Source organism: Populus trichocarpa, chromosome 10, assembly GCF_000002775.5.
Source record: "Populus trichocarpa isolate Nisqually-1 chromosome 10, P.trichocarpa_v4.1, whole genome shotgun sequence".
Lineage (NCBI taxonomy): Eukaryota > Viridiplantae > Streptophyta > Magnoliopsida > Malpighiales > Salicaceae > Populus > Populus trichocarpa.
In genome coordinates, this window is record NC_037294.2 from 20,378,779 (window position 1) to 20,398,757 (window position 19,979).

The following is a 19,979-nucleotide window of genomic DNA, read 5'->3' on the forward strand; positions in this document are numbered from 1 at the left end:
TTGATTTTGTAGATAGTAGTAAAAGGAAATATGTATTCAACGCAAAGTTGACGCGTGCGGTAGGGCATGCAATTGGAAAGATGCTCGTGTCATATTCTAACTAACCACGATACGAGGCGTATCACGCTTCATTGATTAATTTAGGCGCGTAAGAGTAAGCGCGAGTAGCTTAATTACATTTTTCCTACCAACAAAAACAGAACACATTAAAAGCTCAGGATCATCAGATAAAAGAATTATGTCATCACTGCTAAGTATTGACAAATATGTTAGTGTGACTGTGTGATCACGTTGTTGATAGCCCAAGCACCAACTCATCTGTCTGCCTCTCTGTCTCTCCTGTTTTTCTTCTATTCTTTTATTCTTTGAGCACCCTGTAGTCCCCCCCTCCCTCCCCCTCCCTCTTCCCCTTATATTTCCCTCCCTCTCTTCTCCTCCCTTCCAGAAAACCCTTCTTGACGTGCCACTTTTTCTCTCCCCGTAAGCACTAAAACACACATTTCTTCGTGATAAATAAATATAAGGTTTAGTTGAATCGAATTGGGTTGGATTATTGTGCGTCAAATTTAAATTTTTGCGCAGGGATTTACTGAAAAAGAATGACGTCAATGAGCAACAATATTGCTGGGCAGTTTGGTGATACCACACTGACCAAAGTGTTTGTTGGGGGGTTAGCATGGGAGACACCAAAAGATGCCATGAGAGAACATTTTGAAAAGTATGGTGAGATTTTGGAGGCTGTGATTATTTCTGATAAAATCACTGGTAGATCCAAGGGCTATGGATTTGTAAGTCTTAATTTCACTGTACATTAGACGAGTACGTTTTCATTTTAATTGTTGCTACTGTTTTGCTAATGTTAGCTTTGGTGATTGTTTTAAATAATTAGGTTACGTTTAAGGAGGCTGAATCGGCAAAGAAAGCTTGTGAGGATGCTTCACCCATCATCAATGGCCGCCGTGCCAACTGCAATCTGGCTTCCCTTGGTGCACGCCGCCCTAGGTCTGCAACGCCGGCCCCTCCACAACAAGGTATGGATATTTTGAAGTCTATGGACGTATTTTCAACATAGATGTTTATCTATGTTAATATGTTTCTTAGAAAGGAATATTTCTTTATTTTCTTTTCAGGGCATGTAAATTAAGAGAGAGAGAGAAAGAATTGTGGATTCTCTTTATATATATATATATATATATATATATATATATATATATATATATATATAAAATTAAACTGCCAGCTTTCTTGAAATAAAATCAAATAATTTTTGGAGTCATGCATCAATGCTTGATAAAATTGCTGTATTAAAAATCTGACGATCGCCTGATCATTTATGGCATGATCACTTACTATATATTACCAAAAAAACTTGTATAATTTTCCTATTTGTATAACCTTACCCTTTATTAAAAGGAAAAAAATGTTTACATAAAAAACGAGAAATAAATCTCTAATATATGATAGGATTTCAATAAATTTTAGCATTATATAGTTTGCTCATGTTTGTGATTAAATTTAATCATGAAGGACCTAACATTAACGCTGGACCGAGGTCCACGCCAGCAGCGCCGGCAAATCATGTCCAGTGGTATTATCCGGCAGGGTCAGCTGCAGCAGCATCGCCGTTTCATCATCAGCATCACCAAGCCGTTCCCTTTTACGGGTAAGCTGGCACTCTGCGGCCTGAATATTGCTCTTAATTTTACCACATGAAATGTGAACATGGAGCGTTTCTTATGTTGTAGTTGCCGTTTTCAGGTATTCTCCAGCTTACATTGCCACCGATACCAGTGGCAATCATGTAAGTTTTTCTACAACTCTATTATCATTGATGAATAGTTATTCAAACACATGATCATTTCAGTATGCGTGGTGGTTATGGTAATTTATGGATAATTATGCAAGTTGATGAAAGCCCAATATTGATAATGAACTACAAATTCAGCCAATTAATGGAATATTTCTCAGCGATGAAAAAAGAAATTGAGTTGAAATTCCCAAATTTTAAACAATCCGATCCACCCTAAAATTAACAGAAAAATATTCGAGAGTCGATCGTGACAACGTGTTGCTATGATGGTCCACAGAAGCTAAACTACACAGGCGGGTCCTACATGAATGGGCATTTCTCTCAGGTGTATCCAGGGCAAGCTATGGTGGGTGCCAATACATTGATGCCAATGTACCCTTTTTATCACTTCCATCAATCACAAGCTATGGGCCTACCTGCTGCCCACATCTTCCCACCAACAACAGCGGGTCCCATGACAACCGTCCCCACTATCATGTCCAAACCACCGTCAATTGCTCCTCCTAGTGCAGGTACATACTCTTCCATGCATGTTAGCTGTACACGATGATTTCATAGCCTCTTGGGTTAGCTTCACATGGTAACATGATCAACCTTAGTCAAGGTGAACAAAAGAATCATCGTGCCACGTGCCTTTGTGATTGAATAGGGTGCGTTTACAACTGGCATGTTAGAAACTCACGTGCCAGAAGATCAAAACGCCCTCAAAGTCAGTGGATACTTTCCAATCCATGGTTGCTGCATGCTAGTTGCTGTTTACAATAACACAAATTGCTTGTAGCGTAGAATTTACAAGTTTTGTTTGATTCATTGTCCCTCACCACCTTGTATTAATTTCTTGAGTTACATACCAGTTTGTCCTTTCATTGAGATAAACTCCTACTTCTAATAAATTACAGGTCAAAACAATTCAATAACATATAAAAAATTAATTCAAACTAAAAAAATATTCAAAAAATTTTAAAAGCACAATTAAACTAACAAAAATATATTTAGTGTTAGAATATAAAAATCGGCATGAGAAGATGATCTTTAAATGAGAAGAAAGGTTAAAGACACGTGAGAGTACGTATTCCGCGTGGGTAAATAATGAACTAAAGGTTCATGATTGTGCTGTACATCTTTACCAGCCTAGCAAGCCTTTCATGTATGAAGTGAAACATACAGTAGTGCTAGCTAGTAGATTGATATTGATGCTCCATGCTGACATTATAGGCAATATCTTCTTGAGTATACCTTTAATTTTTCCAGTATTTTCTCTCTTTACATTGTGACTGAACGGCGCTAGATGTGTGTGTGTGTTCAATGGAACTCGGTGATAAATATAAACTGATATTACAGAGACAGTTTGCCTGGCTGTGGAATAGGTACAGGTGGCGCAAGTGAAAGCTTTAAAAGGGATGGATAAGAGAGGGGGCACTCAGTTGGCAATAACAGAAGGAGAGGGGAGTAGCTGCAGAACAACATTATTATCAGATCTGCTGTGGTTCTTCTTTCCGCGGTTATTTCTTAAGGAAAAAAGTATTTATGATTCTTAGGTGTTTGATAAGATTCTTTCATTCACTTTCTCTATCTAACATCTCAGCTTGAGCTGTGTGAACTATTAGAACCAAAAAAAAAAAAAAAAAAATTGTAATTGAAGTTCGTCATGTATGTTTTGCCCATATCTTATGGGTTACTTTTGATGGATTTCAATTAACTTTTCTGCTTAAAAAGCCTGCATCTTCTAATAATTTTTTGCCCCCCCTCTACTGGGTTATTAGCTTGATGTCTATATATTATATAGTTTTCTATAACAATGCTTAAGCATGCAGTATATTATTATGCCGAGAATGAATACAGTACAAGCATAAATTAATCTCCCCCTCCATATATCCCATTAATTGGAAGAGAGAGCTAATTCGAGCATTTGCGGATATAGCTGGTATTCTGAAACATAAGTGTGTGTGTGTGTGTGTGTATATGGAAAATATAAAAACATATTTAGTTTAAAAAATAAAAATATAAAATAAATCTATATTCAAAATAATTTTGAAATAAAATACTTGGATAATGGTCTCGATGTATAAAAAGCTCGTTAAAAGGGAAAAAAAAGCATTTAGAATACGATACGGGAAGCTAAGATCCATTCGGGAAAAGATCATTATGCCCTTCAAAAAAGAAGATATATACTTGGATAGCAAATAAAAGGAGGATAGCCCCTTTATATTAAATGATTATATAAAAGAAAAGTCCATCATCAAAGACACAAACGGACGTTCCCTGTTATAACATGTAAACGTGAAAGTTTAGTTCGTTAAGTCGGTAAGTCTCACTCCGGTTAATGACAAGAAGCATGCTCCAATCAAGTACTCTCACTCGCATATATTAAGATATTACTTGAAATTCTAGTCTAGACAGAAATCCTTGATTAAAAAAAAATTGCATTTTCGAATCTCTATTTAACTATTATTTTCAATCTTTCCTACCTTGATAAACGATACTATAGTTTTTAAACCCAGTCTAGTAGCCGGCTCGATCTAAAACTCGAGTTCCGAGTCTTAACCGGGTTAATTTTTATTTTTTAAAAAATCAAAACATCATTTTAGTAAAAAAAAAAAATTACATGGGTTGCAACCTGGTTTTTGACTGGGTTTTTTCAGGTCATCGGGTCAACCTGCCGGGTCAGTCAGGTCACACCAGGTCATGACTTTTTCTATTTTTTTTTCAAACCAGCCCGGTTCCAGTCTCGGATTGGCCTGACCGGTTTCAAAACTACCAACTATACCTTTCTCTGTTAAAGTTATAAGGCTGAAAAAAATTGATAGTTTTAGCTTTTCTTTATTAGAATCATGTATTCAGAATTGTGTAAAAATACATGTTAAATATCGATAATAAATAAAATTTTGGAATGTTAAATACTCGAGTGTTCATTATTTTCAATAATTGGTGTGAGAGCTTGGAAGAAAAAGGATAATATAAACTTGGCAGCAAAACATGCCTTCGTTGACAAAAACACAGCAACGGTCCTTCGAAGAAAACACACGCAGAAGCAGCAGCATAGACACAGAGTCCAAGAAAATAGCAAATTCATATAGCAACAACGTCAACTCTCTTTGCAGCAGCAAAAATCACAACAGCCTTCATTGACAAGCCTTTTTTAGGAGCAAATAATGAAGATTGAACATCTCGGGATCGACAAGGTGAATGAAATGTCAAGATTTGTTCATTGTTTGTCCGAGGTCAACAATGGACTCAGATGTACCTAAAAAAAATATTACTTGGAGAAATAAAGCCTCCAGCAAAAAGATATATATTATCATGAAAAAAAATTATATTTGATAATCTTTTATTTCACGTATGAAAAAAGTTAAGAAAAGTGTTCATTAATACTCTGGCTATCTGCTAGCAAAAGCAAGATATACTTCACAAAGTAATTAAAGCTTGCTTTAGGAGATCTAGATCTAGTAATCTGCAAATTACCAGATTATAAAATAAATTATAAAGTTATTTGTAGTTGCAGGCCTGTATATATTGTGCAAATGAAACAATATTAGAAGACAACCTCGCGTTATAGTAGTTAATGAGGCTTAGAAAATGACTTGATGTCTGCATTTAAAAAGATCTTGTTTATAAGAGAGTCACTTGTTGCTAAACCGGGTGTCTAGGAATATCAATTTAAGGATAAATAAGATATTTACATATAAAATGTTTTTTTTTAGATAAATTTTTTGATATTTTGATGAACCCATAATGGAAAAAATATGGTGGTAATTGGTGACAAGGATGAGATGATGATTGTTGCGGCAATGATAATTAAAATGATATTATAATTGTAAATTAACTACTATTAGTTAAATATCTTATAAAACCCTGAGCTTAAAGTTTTTTCTAACAGATGAATTAGGTTCGTAACTTGATCAATTTTCTTATAAATTTCCGAGAAACAGAAAAACAATTCTTAATAAAATTTCAAGCAAAACAAAACTCCATTAAATGTAAATAATTTTGCAATTTAGCCACATTCGGTCGTGCATTTGAGGGGTGATTTGAATTTTCCTCGAGAAGTAGTTTGATCAAACTAACCAGATGTTTTGTTGGCACGTAAAATGGAAAAGAAAAATGCAATGAAAACGAAATCTAAAGATCCTGAGAAAAGACCCTGAATCATTCGGGGACGTCGAGTGGATGTACCTTGGAGCCCATCCACGCGGTTGTTTCTCGGGGGAAAAATTGATGAGATAATGTGGGTTCGACGGAGTCTTTTGGATCTGGTATCTAGGCCGGCGAGGGCTCGGAATATAATACAAGATCACCTGTAAAGTGATCGTAATTCACTGGCCCTGACCAGATCAATTGGGTCTCAAAATCTGTTAACATATGGGCCAGGACTAGTTTGGGCCGAAGGAATCTTCGTAGCCACATAGCACTCTTTTAAACGTGTTGATCTGCTTATGGCTTCAACATCACGAACCCTTGATTTTTTTTTTTAGTTTAATATGGATGTCTGTACCAGCTTGCGCGTACCTCGACTAATTCCACAAACCCTGAAGTTAACGACCATGTAAGCCTCTAGTGGCTATTATATGAGCAACCACAGGGCTCGAACCTGAGACCACAGAGGGAGCAAACCTCTTGGTCCCAAGCTCTTACCACTGGACCACCACCTAGATGGTTAGGAACACTTGATTTTAGTTGGATTAAGTAAGTGGTTGATATCGTGGTATGAATTATTTTTTATTTGAAGTTATATTTAAATAATTATTTTTATTTTTTATACAATTAAATATTTAAATATTTTTTTAATATTTTTTTAGTGTGAAGTACTTTTTAACAATATTTCTAAAAGCAAACGTTTATTCTCATAATATTGCTGGGCTGTCTTAATTTTGAAAATGATCTGATTCCCGAGATGGATAGCCTTAGTTTCAATCCAACAATAGAAAGAATCAACCCGAAGAACCATGATGAAAGCTTCCAGGTTCCAATCAATGTTCCCTTCTTTTATTCGACTTCTATACTACTGAACCAAACAAACCTTGAAGTAAAAATGCGATTGGATCTATTTACAAGCAAAATGATATTTTAATTTTATGAAAATTTGAAATAAAAAATGCTTTCATAGAAAACTTTAGTTAGAAATTTCATGTTCAGATTCAACGAAATTAAAAAACTAGTTCTGTAGTTTTCTAAATTTTGTATTGAGTTTAGACAGTACTAGAGGTTATCATAATTTTGCTTTATAAGTTTTTATTTATTTTTCAAATAAATAAAAGACATGAAAAATATTTTTTTGTTATATACAAGTATTTTTTTAGCATTATAAACGATTAATTTTTTTTATATATATATATCTAGTCAATATCATAAACATAAAAACATTTCCCGAGCCAACAATATAAATTTTTCATTATATTTTTTATATTGAATAAAATAAAATTAATATCATATAATTCGATAATCATGAATATAAAATATAAAATAATTGTTATAAACTATGATATTTTATTTTTTATGAAAAATAATTGTGATCTTGCTAAATTTTTATTTTTTAAAATGAAAAAAAGATTATCTTCATTTTTAATAATTATGCACATTCTTATTTTTTATTAAAAAACAAAAAGAAAAACAGTTTCACGAGAGAGAGAGAGAGAAGAAAACTTTTATTAGTTTTTGTCGTTTATTTTTTTAATTGTAACCAGCAAGCTGCAATGCAAAAGGTCAAAGATGCACTGTATTGTATTTTTGTAAAAATATTCTTTAATTAAAAACATATATTTTCTAGATTTTTTAAATTTTTTTATATCAATAGGTTTCAATGTAAAAAATAATCTGAAAAACACTGAATTCACCCGCAAAAACAAATGCCATCGCCGGTATCTAGATAGTACTGGAAAAAGTCTCCATCACCCCAGTTAATTAAGTGCACTCCTGGTGAAAATCTACCAACCACGTGCAGGTGCAGCTCATGTCAGAACTCAACCGAGTAGACATGAACTGAAATCGGTCCGGGCAGTTGGGTCGACCCAGCCCTCGGTCAGGACTTAAAAAAAGAAGCTGACCCAGTCAACAATCGTTTTTTTTTTTTTTAAAAAAAAGAATAACGCTGTTTTAATTTCTATTTTGAGATTAAATAAGTTAACTCAGCGACTCCGAGTCAAGTATAATAACCTAAGTAGTACACTTATCAACCGAGCACGCAACTATGTTTGCGGTTTTTGTTGTGTCGGAAAGGGGTGGTCGTGAACGAAACCAGTACTTCCAGAAGGATTCTCTCTTGTCCTTTGCTACGTAAATCGGGCAGCAATCTCTTAGATTACCCAATTGGTTACAATTAGTCAATTTTCTACCAGATATACCTCGTCACATTACTGCTCGTAAATTCACTGCAATCACCCCCGTCCATTTTTTTTTTTTAAAGTGGAATAATCCCATAAATTAAAAAAAAAAGTATAAAAAGATATTGTGCTGTGAATATAAAAGAGCTTAGACAACAGGTGGTGTAGATATCTTCTGCTATGGACTCTCACAGGATCACATGGTGAAAGCTTATCAAGAGATAGAGACGTGATAAAAATATTCCTTGACTGAGAAAAGTCTATTAAAAAATGATTAAGACATTTACCGAAGCCCTATCAAATCACCAAAAGCCACGGAATAATCCACCGGTCTCCACCTTCTCACTAAATCCTAACCACACGTGCCCAGACATTATTGGGCCGTCACAATCCTCGGTCACCAGCAAAGTTCCACACACTCATTGATAGAAAATGAAGGAAAAAGCCTGTGCCGGATTGGAATTGTAAATGTGGTTGGAGTTTATTTGAAAATTTATTAAAATAATATTTTTTTATTTTTAAAAATTATTTTTGATATTAATATATTAAAATAATTTAAAAATATTAATAAAAATATTAATTTGAAGTAAAAAAAATAAAAATATTTAAATTTTTAAAAAAATATTTTTAAAACACAAAAATAAATAAATATCAAAATAATATATATTTTTTATTTTTTAAAAATTATTTTTTAAATTATATCAAAATAATTTAAAAATATAAAAAAAATTAATTTAAAAAAAATTAAATTTTTTTAAAATATAAAAAGTACATAAGAGGACGCCTAACAGGTACAGTGATGGCCAATCACTGAAAAGTGAAAAAGGACAAGAACCCATTATATTCGGGCTTTGTTTACAGATCACTTAAGAGGACGCCTAGGTTATTCTCATGCCCAAACACTACCTTTATCTTCTCTCTTTCTCTCTCTAAAAACTCAAAAAAGAAAAAACCCCACAATCCCCTGGCTTCCACTTCTTACAAGATCTAACGAGGTAAACACGTAATCTTAAAAAAATCACTCTTTTTATTAATATAGCAATCTAAATTGTTGTTCTTTAATATCTTTTTTTAATAAGTACATCACTTGATTTACTATTTTTCTTTACAGAATTGTGGACTTTTTTTTGGCTAGGGTTTATCACTTTCTTAATATTTTTGTTTAAAATTGTGGTTTCTTATAGTGAAAAGGCTTCCTTTTCGGATCTTGAAACCGACCCAAATACTGTTTTAAATGGATGAATGCAAGAATGATAATGATTTGGCTAGTAATGCTACGGAATTATCGACTAGTGAACATGCAGATAGTGAGAAAACCACAAAAGCAACGACCCCAGTTGTTGTCGACGCCGTAGCCAGTGAGGAGGCTGAGGGTCTGGGTAAGGGTAATATTGAGGGTTCTTCAAGGGATCATGTGGTGGCAAAGGAAGGAGGATCTTGTAATGGAGATGAAGTAATGGTTAGGGGGTCTTCAAGCGAGGATGTTGATGGTGGGTGCACAGGCAATTTGGGTGATGGAGGTGGAGGGGGAGGGAGAAAGGAAACTGCTGCTTGTGGTCATGCCGACGGAGATGCGCAACATTCAGATTTTAGTGGTGTAGTTGGTGATTCAGGGACACATGAGAATAGGGGTTCTGGTGTTGAGGCATCAAACTCAGAAGTTGAGTCTTCTAAGGTTGCAGAATCTGAAGAAGGGAAACCAGCTGAGGGCGGGGAGAAGGAGAGGCAGGTGAGTGGCCATGGTGATGAGACTTCACAGGAAGTTCAGGAGTTTGCAGAATCTAAAGGAAAAGGTAAACCGGTAGAGGGTGGAGAGGAAGAGATGGAGGTTGGCGGAGATGGTGGTAAGACTTCATCTAAAGTCGAGGATGCAGATACTGATGCTGATGCTGATGCTCAGTGTGTGAGAATTGTAAGTGGGATTGGTGGGGAAGCCCAAGCTATAGTAGAAGAAGCGACTATTGTTACGGATGAGGAGAGTTTGAAAAGGGAATTGGTAGAGGAGGGTGTTGAGGGAGTTGGGATTGATGTTAGTCAGAAAGTGAGTTCTCGACTAGTTGGGCTGTCAGAGAATGAATCTCAGGATCAAAGAGCTGAAAGTGGAGCAGGAGGTCCTTCCATGGCAGTAGGTTCTTCAGTAGGTGAAACCCAAGTTATAGAGAAATGTGAATTGGTTGAGGAAGCTGCGGGTAGGGCCGAGGAAAAAGATGGCAATGTGAACGATGCACTTCAGGATTCAGAGACGCAAGAGGTGCTTGTTTTGCATAACGAAGTGTGGAATTCTGTTACTGAAACTGCAGTTGTAACTTCTCCAGCTGTGGAAGATATGAATGTAGAGACCAAAGTTGTTGAGGAAGTTGTGGTGATGGCCAATAATGAAGGTTTAGATCCCAAGGTTGAAGCAACTAGGAGTGATGCTTTGAAGGGAGAACTTGCTGGTGATTTAGAGGGGATTATCTCAACTTCTGAAAGTTCACCAGTTTTAACAGAAAAAGACAGCATTGCCAACCCAGACTCGGAATTGTTGGATGAACAAACACAAGTTGCCATTGAAGGGAGGGTTTCATCAACTGACGACAAAAATATAACATGTCCTAACAATGAAGGTATGGACACTGATGCTTTTAGTGAAAGTTTTTGTTTTTCAGTGGAAGAACTGCAGGGAACATCTGAGACAGCCAATGGGAGCACTGAAAATGGCTATAATGCATGTGCAGATTCACAATCTTCGTATCAACCAGCTCAAGTAGTTGTTGGAGCTGTAGTTGTAGCAAAGGAAAACAATGTGCTTCTGAATCCTGAAAAGAATAAAAAAGCAATAACTGCGTGCATAGTTAATAACGCTGAAGAAGCTGATCTACAGAAAGAGCAAGTAATAACAGTTTGCCAACAGCAGAAAGTTGAGACCATTAATGGAAGCACTGAAATAAGGACTAAGACAACATGTGGAGGGATGGAAATGGATGTTGAAACGGCTTTGACACACAACGATGAGGTTTTGACCTCACGTACTGAAGTTCCAGATCCTTCTGTAAAAGATCAACAGTTGAAGCCTGAAGAAGGTTTAGACAAAAGTGCACCCAGTGATCCTGCTCATGTTGATTCAATCAAAGAACAACTGATGGAAGTTCAAGAACAGGCTACTCGTGCTAAAGAATTTGGAGGGGAGAAGAAAAACCTAGAAGAACAGAACTCACATGCCGAAACAGCATCCGTGTGCACAGAAACAGATAGCCAGCTCATGGATGTGGGGGAAAATGTTATCGCAAGCAATGAGGAAGCTTTGATTTCCAAAACTGAACTCAAGGAGCTTGCTGAAAGCGATCAGCAATTAAAGGTCGAGGAAGGTTTGGATGAGGGTGCATCTCATGGTCCTTTTGAGATTGTTTCAAATGCAGGGCAAGAAATGACAAATGAAGAACATGTTCTTGATGCTGAACAGGTTGATTTACAAGGGCAAGAAATGGAAGTTGAAGAACAGGATACTGACACTGAACAGCTGAACACCATGGAGGAGAAATCTTCTAAATTGTCAGTGTTAAAGCCTGGAAGCTCAGAGAAAGAAGATCAAGCTTGTTATCTGCTGCCGCCAGATAATGAAGGTGAGTTTTCTGTATCAGATTTGGTCTGGGGTAAAGTAAGGAGTCATCCTTGGTGGCCTGGACAGATATTTGATCCATCAGATGCCTCCGAGAAAGCAATGAGGTATCATAAGAAGGACTGCTATTTAGTAGCATATTTTGGGGACCGCACATTTGCATGGAATGAAGCATCTTTGCTAAAGCCTTTCAGGTCACACTTCTCTCAGGTTGAGAAGCAGAGCAATTCGGAAGTATTTCAGAATGCTGTTGATTGTTCTCTGGAAGAAGTTTCCAGACGAGTTGAGCTGGGTCTGGCTTGCTCATGTCTGCCAAAGGATGCCTACGATGAAATCAAATGTCAGGTAGTTGAAAATACTGGAATCCGGCCAGAGGCAAGTACAAGAGATGGTGTTGACAAAGATATGAGTGCTGATTTGTTTCAACCAGATAAATTAGTGGATTATATGAAAGCATTAGCGCAATCTCCATCTGGTGGGGCTAATAGATTGGAGTTTGTGATTGCAAAGTCTCAGTTGCTGGCCTTCTATCGATTAAAAGGTTACTCTGAACTGCCTGAATATCAGTTTTGTGGAGGGTTGTTGGAGAAGTCAGATGCTTTACAATTTGAGGATGGATCGATTGATCACACATCTGCTGTTTATGAGGACCATGGGCAAATTTCATCGGGTGAGGAGATTTTGCAAACTCAAAGAGGCTCTTCTCACAAACGCAAACATAATCTGAAGGATAGCATCTATCCCAGGAAAAAAGAGAGAAACTTGTCTGATTTGATCAGTGACTCGTGGGATTCTGTGGGTGATGAAATTGGGTCTGATGGGAAAGCAAACAGTATGCTAGTTTCCCCTTCTGGCAAGAAAAGAAAAGGCTCCGATACCTTTGCTGATGATGCATACATGACAGGACGGAGGAAGACTATATCTTTTGCAAAAGTGTCTTCAACCGCATTGAAGCCCTCCTTCAAGATTGGCGAATGCATCCAAAGAGTTGCTAGCCAAATGACTGGGTCTCCTTCTATCCTGAAGTGTAATAGCCCTAAGGTAGATGGAAGCAGCGATGGGCTTGTTGGAGATGGATCTGATGCTTCGTTTTTGCATTCTGAGGATGCTGAGATAAAGAGAATAATAGTTCCAACAGAATACTCATCACTTGATGATCTGCTATCACAACTTCACTTGACAGCACAAGATCCCTTGAAAGGATATGGTTTCTTGAACATCATCATTAGCTTCTTCTCTGATTTCAGGAACTCAGTGGTCATGGACCAGCATGATAAAGTATCTGGTAAGAGAAAAACATCCCATTCTTCTGGTGGTTTTCCTGAAACATTTGAATTCGAGGATATGAATGACACTTATTGGACAGACCGGGTTATTCAAAATGGTTCTGAAGAGCAACCACCACGTAAAAGTAGGAAAAGGGATAATCTTTTTGTGCCTGTTGTTCTGGATAAACCCAGTGGTAGGTCAAACTCTAGGAAACAATATTCTGATAGCAATTATGATGTATCAGCTCAGAAACCAGCTGGTTATGTGGATGAGAAGGCTCCGGCAGAGCTTGTAATGCATTTCCCTGTGGTGGATTCTGTTCCTTCAGAAATAAGCCTAAATAAGATGTTCAGACGCTTTGGACCTCTAAAAGAATCCGAGACAGAAGTTGATAGGGATACCAATCGTGCCAGAGTAATTTTCAAGAGGTGTTCAGATGCAGAAGCTGCTTATGGCAGTGCTCCCAAGTTCAACATTTTTGGTCCGATTCTTGTGAATTACCAGCTCAACTACTCTATATCTGTTCCTTTTAAAACTCCACCTCTATTCCAAGATGAGGAAGATGCCACTCTTTTTCTTCAATATTGAAGTTGATCTGGTATGAAACTCAGGTAAACATATAACTGTACTAGGAGTGTCTTCTTCATATGGTTTCTTGGTAAATATTAGCAGCCTTGTGATATTTTCCTACTGAATTGGAAATGTCCTTTTCATATTCTTTCTTGGTAGAGCTTGATTTATTTAGAACTGGTTAGCAGATTTAGGACAAATATAATCGAAGTATCCATATCTATATATAAAAAGTACTAACTATATGTAAACATTTGATTAGAGTAAAATACACTTGTCTTTTTTTCTCTTCAAATTCCCTTATGTTTATTCTTCTAATTCTGAATAAAGAAATATTTCATAATCGGTCATGCCTGTTCTTTTATTCAGATGTCTTAGCTTTACTTCCCCATCAGAAATAGGAGGCATGGATCAAATTCCTTCTCATTCTAAAGTATTATTTTTCCACCCCTTGTGTTTTGATGCTATTACTTATTTTATTATTGCTGCAATTGTTTTGTTTTTTTTTTATTTTCACTTTACCTTTTTTGCAAATATTTTTAATTTACCACTTCATTTTTTTTTAATTAAACAAGAAGTGCATCATGGTGATGCTAAATAACTCAATGCCGTTTCTAAATAAATAAAGAAAAGAACTCATAGGTATATCCATGTATGCCCTTGTTTATTTTACAAAATAGTAATGCTTGGATAGTTAATAAATGTATTTTTAAAATCTTAAAAATTTCCAATGAACTGAATTATACATGTGCGAATGCACATGCCTAAGTTACCAGCAATATTAAATATTTGAATTTGTTCATGGGAGGAGAGAATGTCTGAAAACCAAGAAATTTTGCAGAAAAAAATTGTAGGAGATAGGCATCTCGTCTTCTGGGAGTAGCAAGTTTCTGGAGTCTGGAACACTTGGGTGGAAATACATGTTTGTGTTTGTGTGTGCATGTCTTTCATTGGAAAATATGCACTCTCACTGAAGTTGGAAGTACTCATCATTTGCCAAGAGCATGAATCGGCCTTAAAGTTCTCCCTTTCAAAAATTGAAAACATTTTGATGAAAAGTAAGCCTGGCTTTTAGATGGTTGTAACATTCTGGAGATTAACCTTAAGTTTTGACTTCTTATCAGTCACTGCTGCAGCACGCTATTGCTCCTTTTCACTTGTTTTGCTTCATTACTTGTATAAAATGCTGTTTGTTTATGAATCAATTTTTATGATAGGAGATGGCCAGTGCTGAAGATACACACGGAGACAACACAGCTACTGGCAACGTCTGGCACATTTAACCGATGAATTTGCTGAGAAAAGTAATGAAGCAAACAAGTTATCCGCAGCAGCAGTTGATTGCTGGCATATGTTCGGCAGACAGGTTTGCTGAGGAAATAACCAGACTAATAATAACATGTTTCTCTGTGTCTTCCACTTGAGCTTCACTTGACTGTGTCTGAAGGAGGATGTAGAATGTTGCCTTGTTCTGAAACCTCAGTAGTCTTAACTTAGTGCATTGTAAAGCAGGTTATTAGCGGATTGTAGTTGATGTTCTTGATGAGTAGGAGATTCGATCATGGAATCATGCTCTGCCTTTCCGTCATTTACGGTGGTAGGTCTGCATGTCACATGGAATGATTTTCCTTCTGTAAGAAACTGCGAAAGAGGTAGAGCACTTTTGTCCATAATGCTGAGAGCATTGGCAGTTTAGCAATGCTGTAATCTTTGGCAGATACCTGGATCCATAGCATCCATGGATCTCTTGAAAAAGCGTGAGCCTTGGGAGAGAGTTTTGGCACGTGTGGCACAAAGCTCCACCTTTCCTTAATTTTCCATAAAGCAGGGGCCAAATTCTTCTCTTTTTATAGTAATAATTTGACTTGTCGCGGATGGGTCAAGATTCACCTCTTAAAAAGTTCATGGTGAATTGTTGATTCGAGCTCAACAGGGCGACTTTTAGGAGCGTAAAGGCCATGCCAAATTTTCAAATTGAGGAGCTCGGCTTGTTACTTGAGAAATAGCCGAGGATGCAACATGATCAAGTTAAAAAATCAGTGAAGAGTGAGGCCTTGGATACTGGATAGACAACAAATCGTTCATAATTTTGATACCTCATGATACTTTTTAGAACCGGCTCAATAATTTTTATGTTTTTTTTATTTTTGATTTGATATTAAAAATGAATTTTAAAAAATAAAAAATTATTTAAACATATTTTTAACAAAAAATCACTCTAAAAAATTATACTACTAAACAAGCAACTTCATCATCACCGGCCCCGAGTTGGCCAAAAAGATCGGACCTTACTGGCAAGCCAGTAATGGCGCGTAAATGAGCCACTCTTAACGGTTCTTAAACCACGAGACTGTAAGAATATCACTTTTGCCATCTTGAAAAAAAACATTCACGCGCCGAGAGAAAATAGAATCTTCTATTCCGCTCCTCGAGCGAAAAAAAACTGCAGCCGTTTTATAAATAACGCCTCTCATTACTCAAAATTTATTTTTCATAACTCATTATCAAAATTTTAAAATTTTCCCTCTCCTTAAACGTCTCTTCCCCTGCCTAGATATATCCTCTGCTTGTAAACAGTCTTGAGGAATTGAAGAAGAAATCTTTGAATGATAAAAAAAAATACCACTTCATCAAAAATGTCCTCTAAAGGAAGTTTTCAACAGTTTCAATTCTCAGGTTCTCTCTGTTCCTTTGCAAGAAAGAATGGATTTCAAGTTCTTGTTGTCTTTTTACTTATACTTCCTTTTGGTTATGACTTTTTTTAATCATTTTTTCTTAGTTTTGCATGCCCTGTATTTTGACAAGTTTTTTTTTTTTGCTTTTGCATTATTGAATTTCTCTTTCCTTTTCTTTTCATGGATTTAAAGAGTCAAGAATTGCTGTAATAACAGTTTATGATTCGAGAAATGCCTGGAAATTTTTGCACCTCTGTTCTATAGAACAAGTCTGTTTTTCGTATGTCCAGTTAAGTATTTTTTTTAAGTGAAAAGATTGTCTTAACGATGGTGTTGGAAAGGAAAACACCGAACAATGCCCAGTAAAGAGAAAATAATTAGGACATATCAGCGTGGTTGGTTTCCTTTGGTTCTGTTCTTTCAATCTTGGAGCGTAGAAATGGTTGCTTTTATACTTTTGACCTTGGCTTTTTTATTTTTTAGAAGTTTCAGAGAGTAGAAAGAAGGCTGATGTTCAGATGATTCAGAGCCTGAATCCTCAGCATATGCAGAATCATGGAGAAAGAGCTGGACATAGAGAGACGGATGCTTCACAATCTGAATCCGAGTTTAACTTGCGCAAGAGTTTGGCATGGGATAGTGCCTTCTTCACTAGTCCAGGTTTGCTTCCTAGGCTGAATAAACCTTCTTAACAAGTGCTGCCGATTGTTTTCGAAGGTTGAAAGTTGGAAATATGAATGCGTTTTGTTGTGCTTCCTCAGGAGTTCTGGACCCTGAAGAGCTGGAGACGCTTAGTATTCGGATTGTAGATAATGGAGGATACACAACCGGGGGCGGGGAACTGAGGTCTGTACGCTCTCAGCCTGCAGGACCAGAAAGAAACAATGGAATTGATGAGTGCGCTGTGCGCAAAAGTTTAGCTTGGGATGGTGCCTTTTTTACAAGTTCAGGTACCGTTTTAGATGATTTAGAAGTCTCTGTTGAGGCCCCATATATAAATCAATGCTTGTTCTTATTGTAATCTTGTATGATTTCAATGTTTAATTGATTTAGTAGTTGTAATAGCAAGTTTGCTGCTCTTAGGAGTTTTGAATGCCGAGGAGTTGTCTCTTTTAAATGGAGGATTTAGACCATCTGAAGCACATTTACTTCCTGGGATTGAAGAAGTTTGGAGTTCTATTCAATCGAACTCAACAAGAAATACCGATTCTTACTCCCTTGCAAGCCTTGAGATTGATCTTTTAGACAATATGAGAGCATTCATGCAAAAATCACCTAAGGCATCATCCAATAGGCCAACATCAACCGGAAAAGTTAGTAGAGAAAATGAAATGCGAAGGGGCAATAGTAAGTATTTTGTTGTTTCTACAAGTATATGCATTGAGAGTGAATGAAGGCAGCTCGTTCTTTCAATTTTGTGTTGAATTCTAGCTGTCCTTGTCAGGCTGTTCTACAATTTCATTCCATTATTGAACCTCATTCCTTCTCTATATGTTTTCTCTCCATCTATTGCCATGTCAGGCTAAGCAAGCCAGCAAGTTTATGTCATTAACTTTTTGCTTTTGTAAACTGTGTACTGCTCAATTTGATTTTTAAAATATTTTTTCCTTACGCTGCTTTCATTTCCTTGTTGTATTTATCTTGATCTCCTGTATTCACCCTCAGTAATCACGTGTTCAATTCGATACTCATGCTGCTTTTGTCGTTTCTTCAGCTTCAAAAATATTGGATGCTTCCTCTCGATTAAGAGTAAGTTGTCTTGATTCATATTCACTACATCATTTTATTTGTACTGTACCAAGGTCTCACCTATGCATCATCTGAAATGGTCATTCTTTCGCTTTAATCCCATAGTTTAGCTTTAGGGAGCCATTAAAGAGGTGTTCTACAGCTTTTGCATCCACTGTCAAGATTGATGAATAGGTTAGTGCCTGCTATTGTAGAGGAACTGAAGTTTTGAATGTGATTAAGCAGGTTGCACCTAACAAAGAATCCAAATCTTTTCTCAAGCCACCAAAGATATCATGCCGTGCTCGCACTCTATCCACAGCTCCCAACAAAAGGGCTTCTTTGGGTGTAAACCATGTTAAATTGGAAAACAAAGGTGCACAAGTTGCTTCTGGTAAGAATTCCAAAAATTGTCTCATCATGCTCAGAAGATACTGTTGTTGGTAATGGCCCCTATGTTATTCTTATAGGGAGAACCAAGATTGTGTCAAAGAAAACTTGTATCCGGGGTTCATGCAGTATTGTCCCAAGTTCAACACCACCAGTGAAATCACCTTCTTCAGTTTTGCACACTGCTGGGAAAGAGTTTGGAGGATTTTGCTGTGCTCCTAATTTCACTGGTAAATCTCCTCCAGATTCCCTGAGGAGAATTAATTCCCAAGTGTCTAGTTCTGTTTCAACCTCTAGAACTCCTTCAAAGCATTCATTTGGAAACAAAAATGACTTGATGAAATCCAGAGACTCTGTCTGTTTATTATCCACGCCCAAGTCATCATCTTGTACATCACCTGCTAGTTCCATGGATGGATGGTCCTCAGAATCATCTTCCATCGTTCTTAACCCAAGATCAAATGGTTTTGCTGCCATTCTTGCAACCACAGCATGCACAGGGATTTCTTTTGGCAAGGATGCCTCTCAGGTAACAGATTCTCAGAGACGTCGTTATGAAGAACCTTCTTTGGTACATGAAAGTCAGGAAACAAGCTTCATGACTGCGCAACCAAACAAAAACTCAGAGCGAACCAGTCTTGTTCGGTCCAATGTTTCAAAAAGCTTAACATCTTCAAGTCTTCGAATGCCATTGCCGAAGATTGGATATTTTGATGCGGTTGGTTGTTTTTCATTCGTCTTTTTTATTTGAATGCTTTCTGTTTTGCTAAGAGTGGACATGATACAGTTTATTTCACATCTAGTGTATTGTCTTGTAAATTCTTAAAATGCATGAAGAATTCTTCTCTCTCAGGAAAATTTCGTGGATATAGCACCAAATGGAGGCCTGAAGTTTTCCTCTGGTGTACAATGCACTTCTTCCAAAAACAGAAGTGGTACTAGTGATGCCAATGGAGCTACAGATAGAACAAGATATGGCATGCATCGGTTGGCAGGAGCCACATCGATGTCTGTGAGTAAAACAGGCACAAAGGAGCTGGTGCTGGTCTGCTTACAGGAGAAGAAGCAACCTGTGAAAGAGCATGAAGTTATCAAAGGGCATGATCGTGGAAATAAAGTGCGTAGAATTGATGAAGATAAAGAAAACATTGGTGGTTTTGAAAATCAAGTTGATGACCTGAGCAGACGTGTGCAAGGCATTGCTTTTAGGAGGGAATTGATCACGTAGTCTAAAGTAAATAAAAGTCCTTCACCGTTTGCTGTCTCCATTATTTACAAGCGTGTTGAATTTTCTTTAATTTTTTTATCCGATTAACTCCACGGTAATAACATAAAAATAAGAGGATTTTGAATGCAAGCGCCTTCTCCCTCTATATTGATGTGGTCATAAAGCATATTGCCGGAAGAATAAAAAAAACTTGGGAGAAAACCTGTGACATATCTATGAAACTCAATAAACAGTGGTTCTCTCTCCTGTCTCCTGATTCTGGGTAATCTGCTGTTGCCTAATCCAGTCACCGAAGCACTTGTTAGCTTGAGATGCTATATGATATAAGCTGAGTAACAGAGACAACCATTGAAAGCTAGCAAGCAACTAACTTTAACATAGCGAAACCAGATAG

The 19,979-nt window shown here is 36.8% G+C and overlaps 3 protein-coding genes across 12 annotated transcripts; all 3 read left to right on the plus strand.

Moving 5' to 3' along the window:
* Nucleotides 1–300: 300 nt before the first annotated feature.
* Nucleotides 301–3,543, plus strand: LOC7489623 (probable RNA-binding protein ARP1). 4 transcript variants are annotated; one of them, XM_052456176.1, is made up of 6 exons: nt 301–788; nt 890–1,031; nt 1,528–1,663; nt 1,759–1,801; nt 2,037–2,322; nt 3,178–3,543. In XM_052456176.1, the coding sequence occupies exons 1-6, from the start codon at nt 600–602 to the stop codon at nt 3,216–3,218; spliced, it is 837 nt and encodes a 278-aa protein (XP_052312136.1). In that variant the 5' UTR covers nt 301–599; the 3' UTR covers nt 3,219–3,543. The 4 variants fall into 4 exon arrangements, with proteins under 4 accessions (XP_052312136.1, XP_052312137.1, XP_024465806.2 ...); XM_052456177.1 differs by having other exon boundaries at nt 325–788; nt 3,158–3,543; XM_024610038.2 differs by having other exon boundaries at nt 336–788; nt 2,088–2,322.
* A 5,418-nt stretch (nt 3,544–8,961) lies between these two features.
* Nucleotides 8,962–15,263, plus strand: LOC7489624 (uncharacterized). 5 transcript variants are annotated; one of them, XM_024610758.2, is made up of 4 exons: nt 8,962–9,122; nt 9,312–10,733; nt 10,845–13,605; nt 14,782–15,263. In XM_024610758.2, exons 2-3 carry the CDS (start codon nt 9,362–9,364, stop codon nt 13,580–13,582), a joined length of 4,110 nt encoding a protein of 1,369 aa, XP_024466526.1. In that variant the 5' UTR covers nt 8,962–9,122; nt 9,312–9,361; the 3' UTR covers nt 13,583–13,605; nt 14,782–15,263. The 5 variants fall into 5 exon arrangements, with proteins under 5 accessions (XP_024466526.1, XP_002315275.3, XP_024466525.1 ...); XM_002315239.4 differs by having other exon boundaries at nt 9,312–13,605; XM_024610757.2 differs by having other exon boundaries at nt 9,312–13,605; nt 14,785–15,263.
* Nucleotides 15,264–15,405: 142 nt separating this feature from the next.
* LOC7489625 (uncharacterized) lies at nt 15,406–19,699 on the plus strand. Of its 3 annotated transcripts, none has more exons than XM_052456693.1 (8): nt 15,406–16,240; nt 16,723–16,899; nt 17,001–17,189; nt 17,305–17,586; nt 17,954–17,988; nt 18,214–18,361; nt 18,438–19,075; nt 19,211–19,699. In XM_052456693.1, exons 1-8 carry the CDS (start codon nt 16,171–16,173, stop codon nt 19,583–19,585), a joined length of 1,914 nt encoding a protein of 637 aa, XP_052312653.1. In that variant the 5' UTR covers nt 15,406–16,170; the 3' UTR covers nt 19,586–19,699. The 3 variants fall into 3 exon arrangements, with proteins under 3 accessions (XP_052312653.1, XP_052312654.1, XP_024466527.2); XM_052456694.1 differs by having other exon boundaries at nt 17,323–17,586; XM_024610759.2 differs by lacking the exon at nt 15,406–16,240 and having other exon boundaries at nt 16,256–16,899.
* The last annotated feature ends 280 nt before the right edge of the window (nt 19,700–19,979 follow it).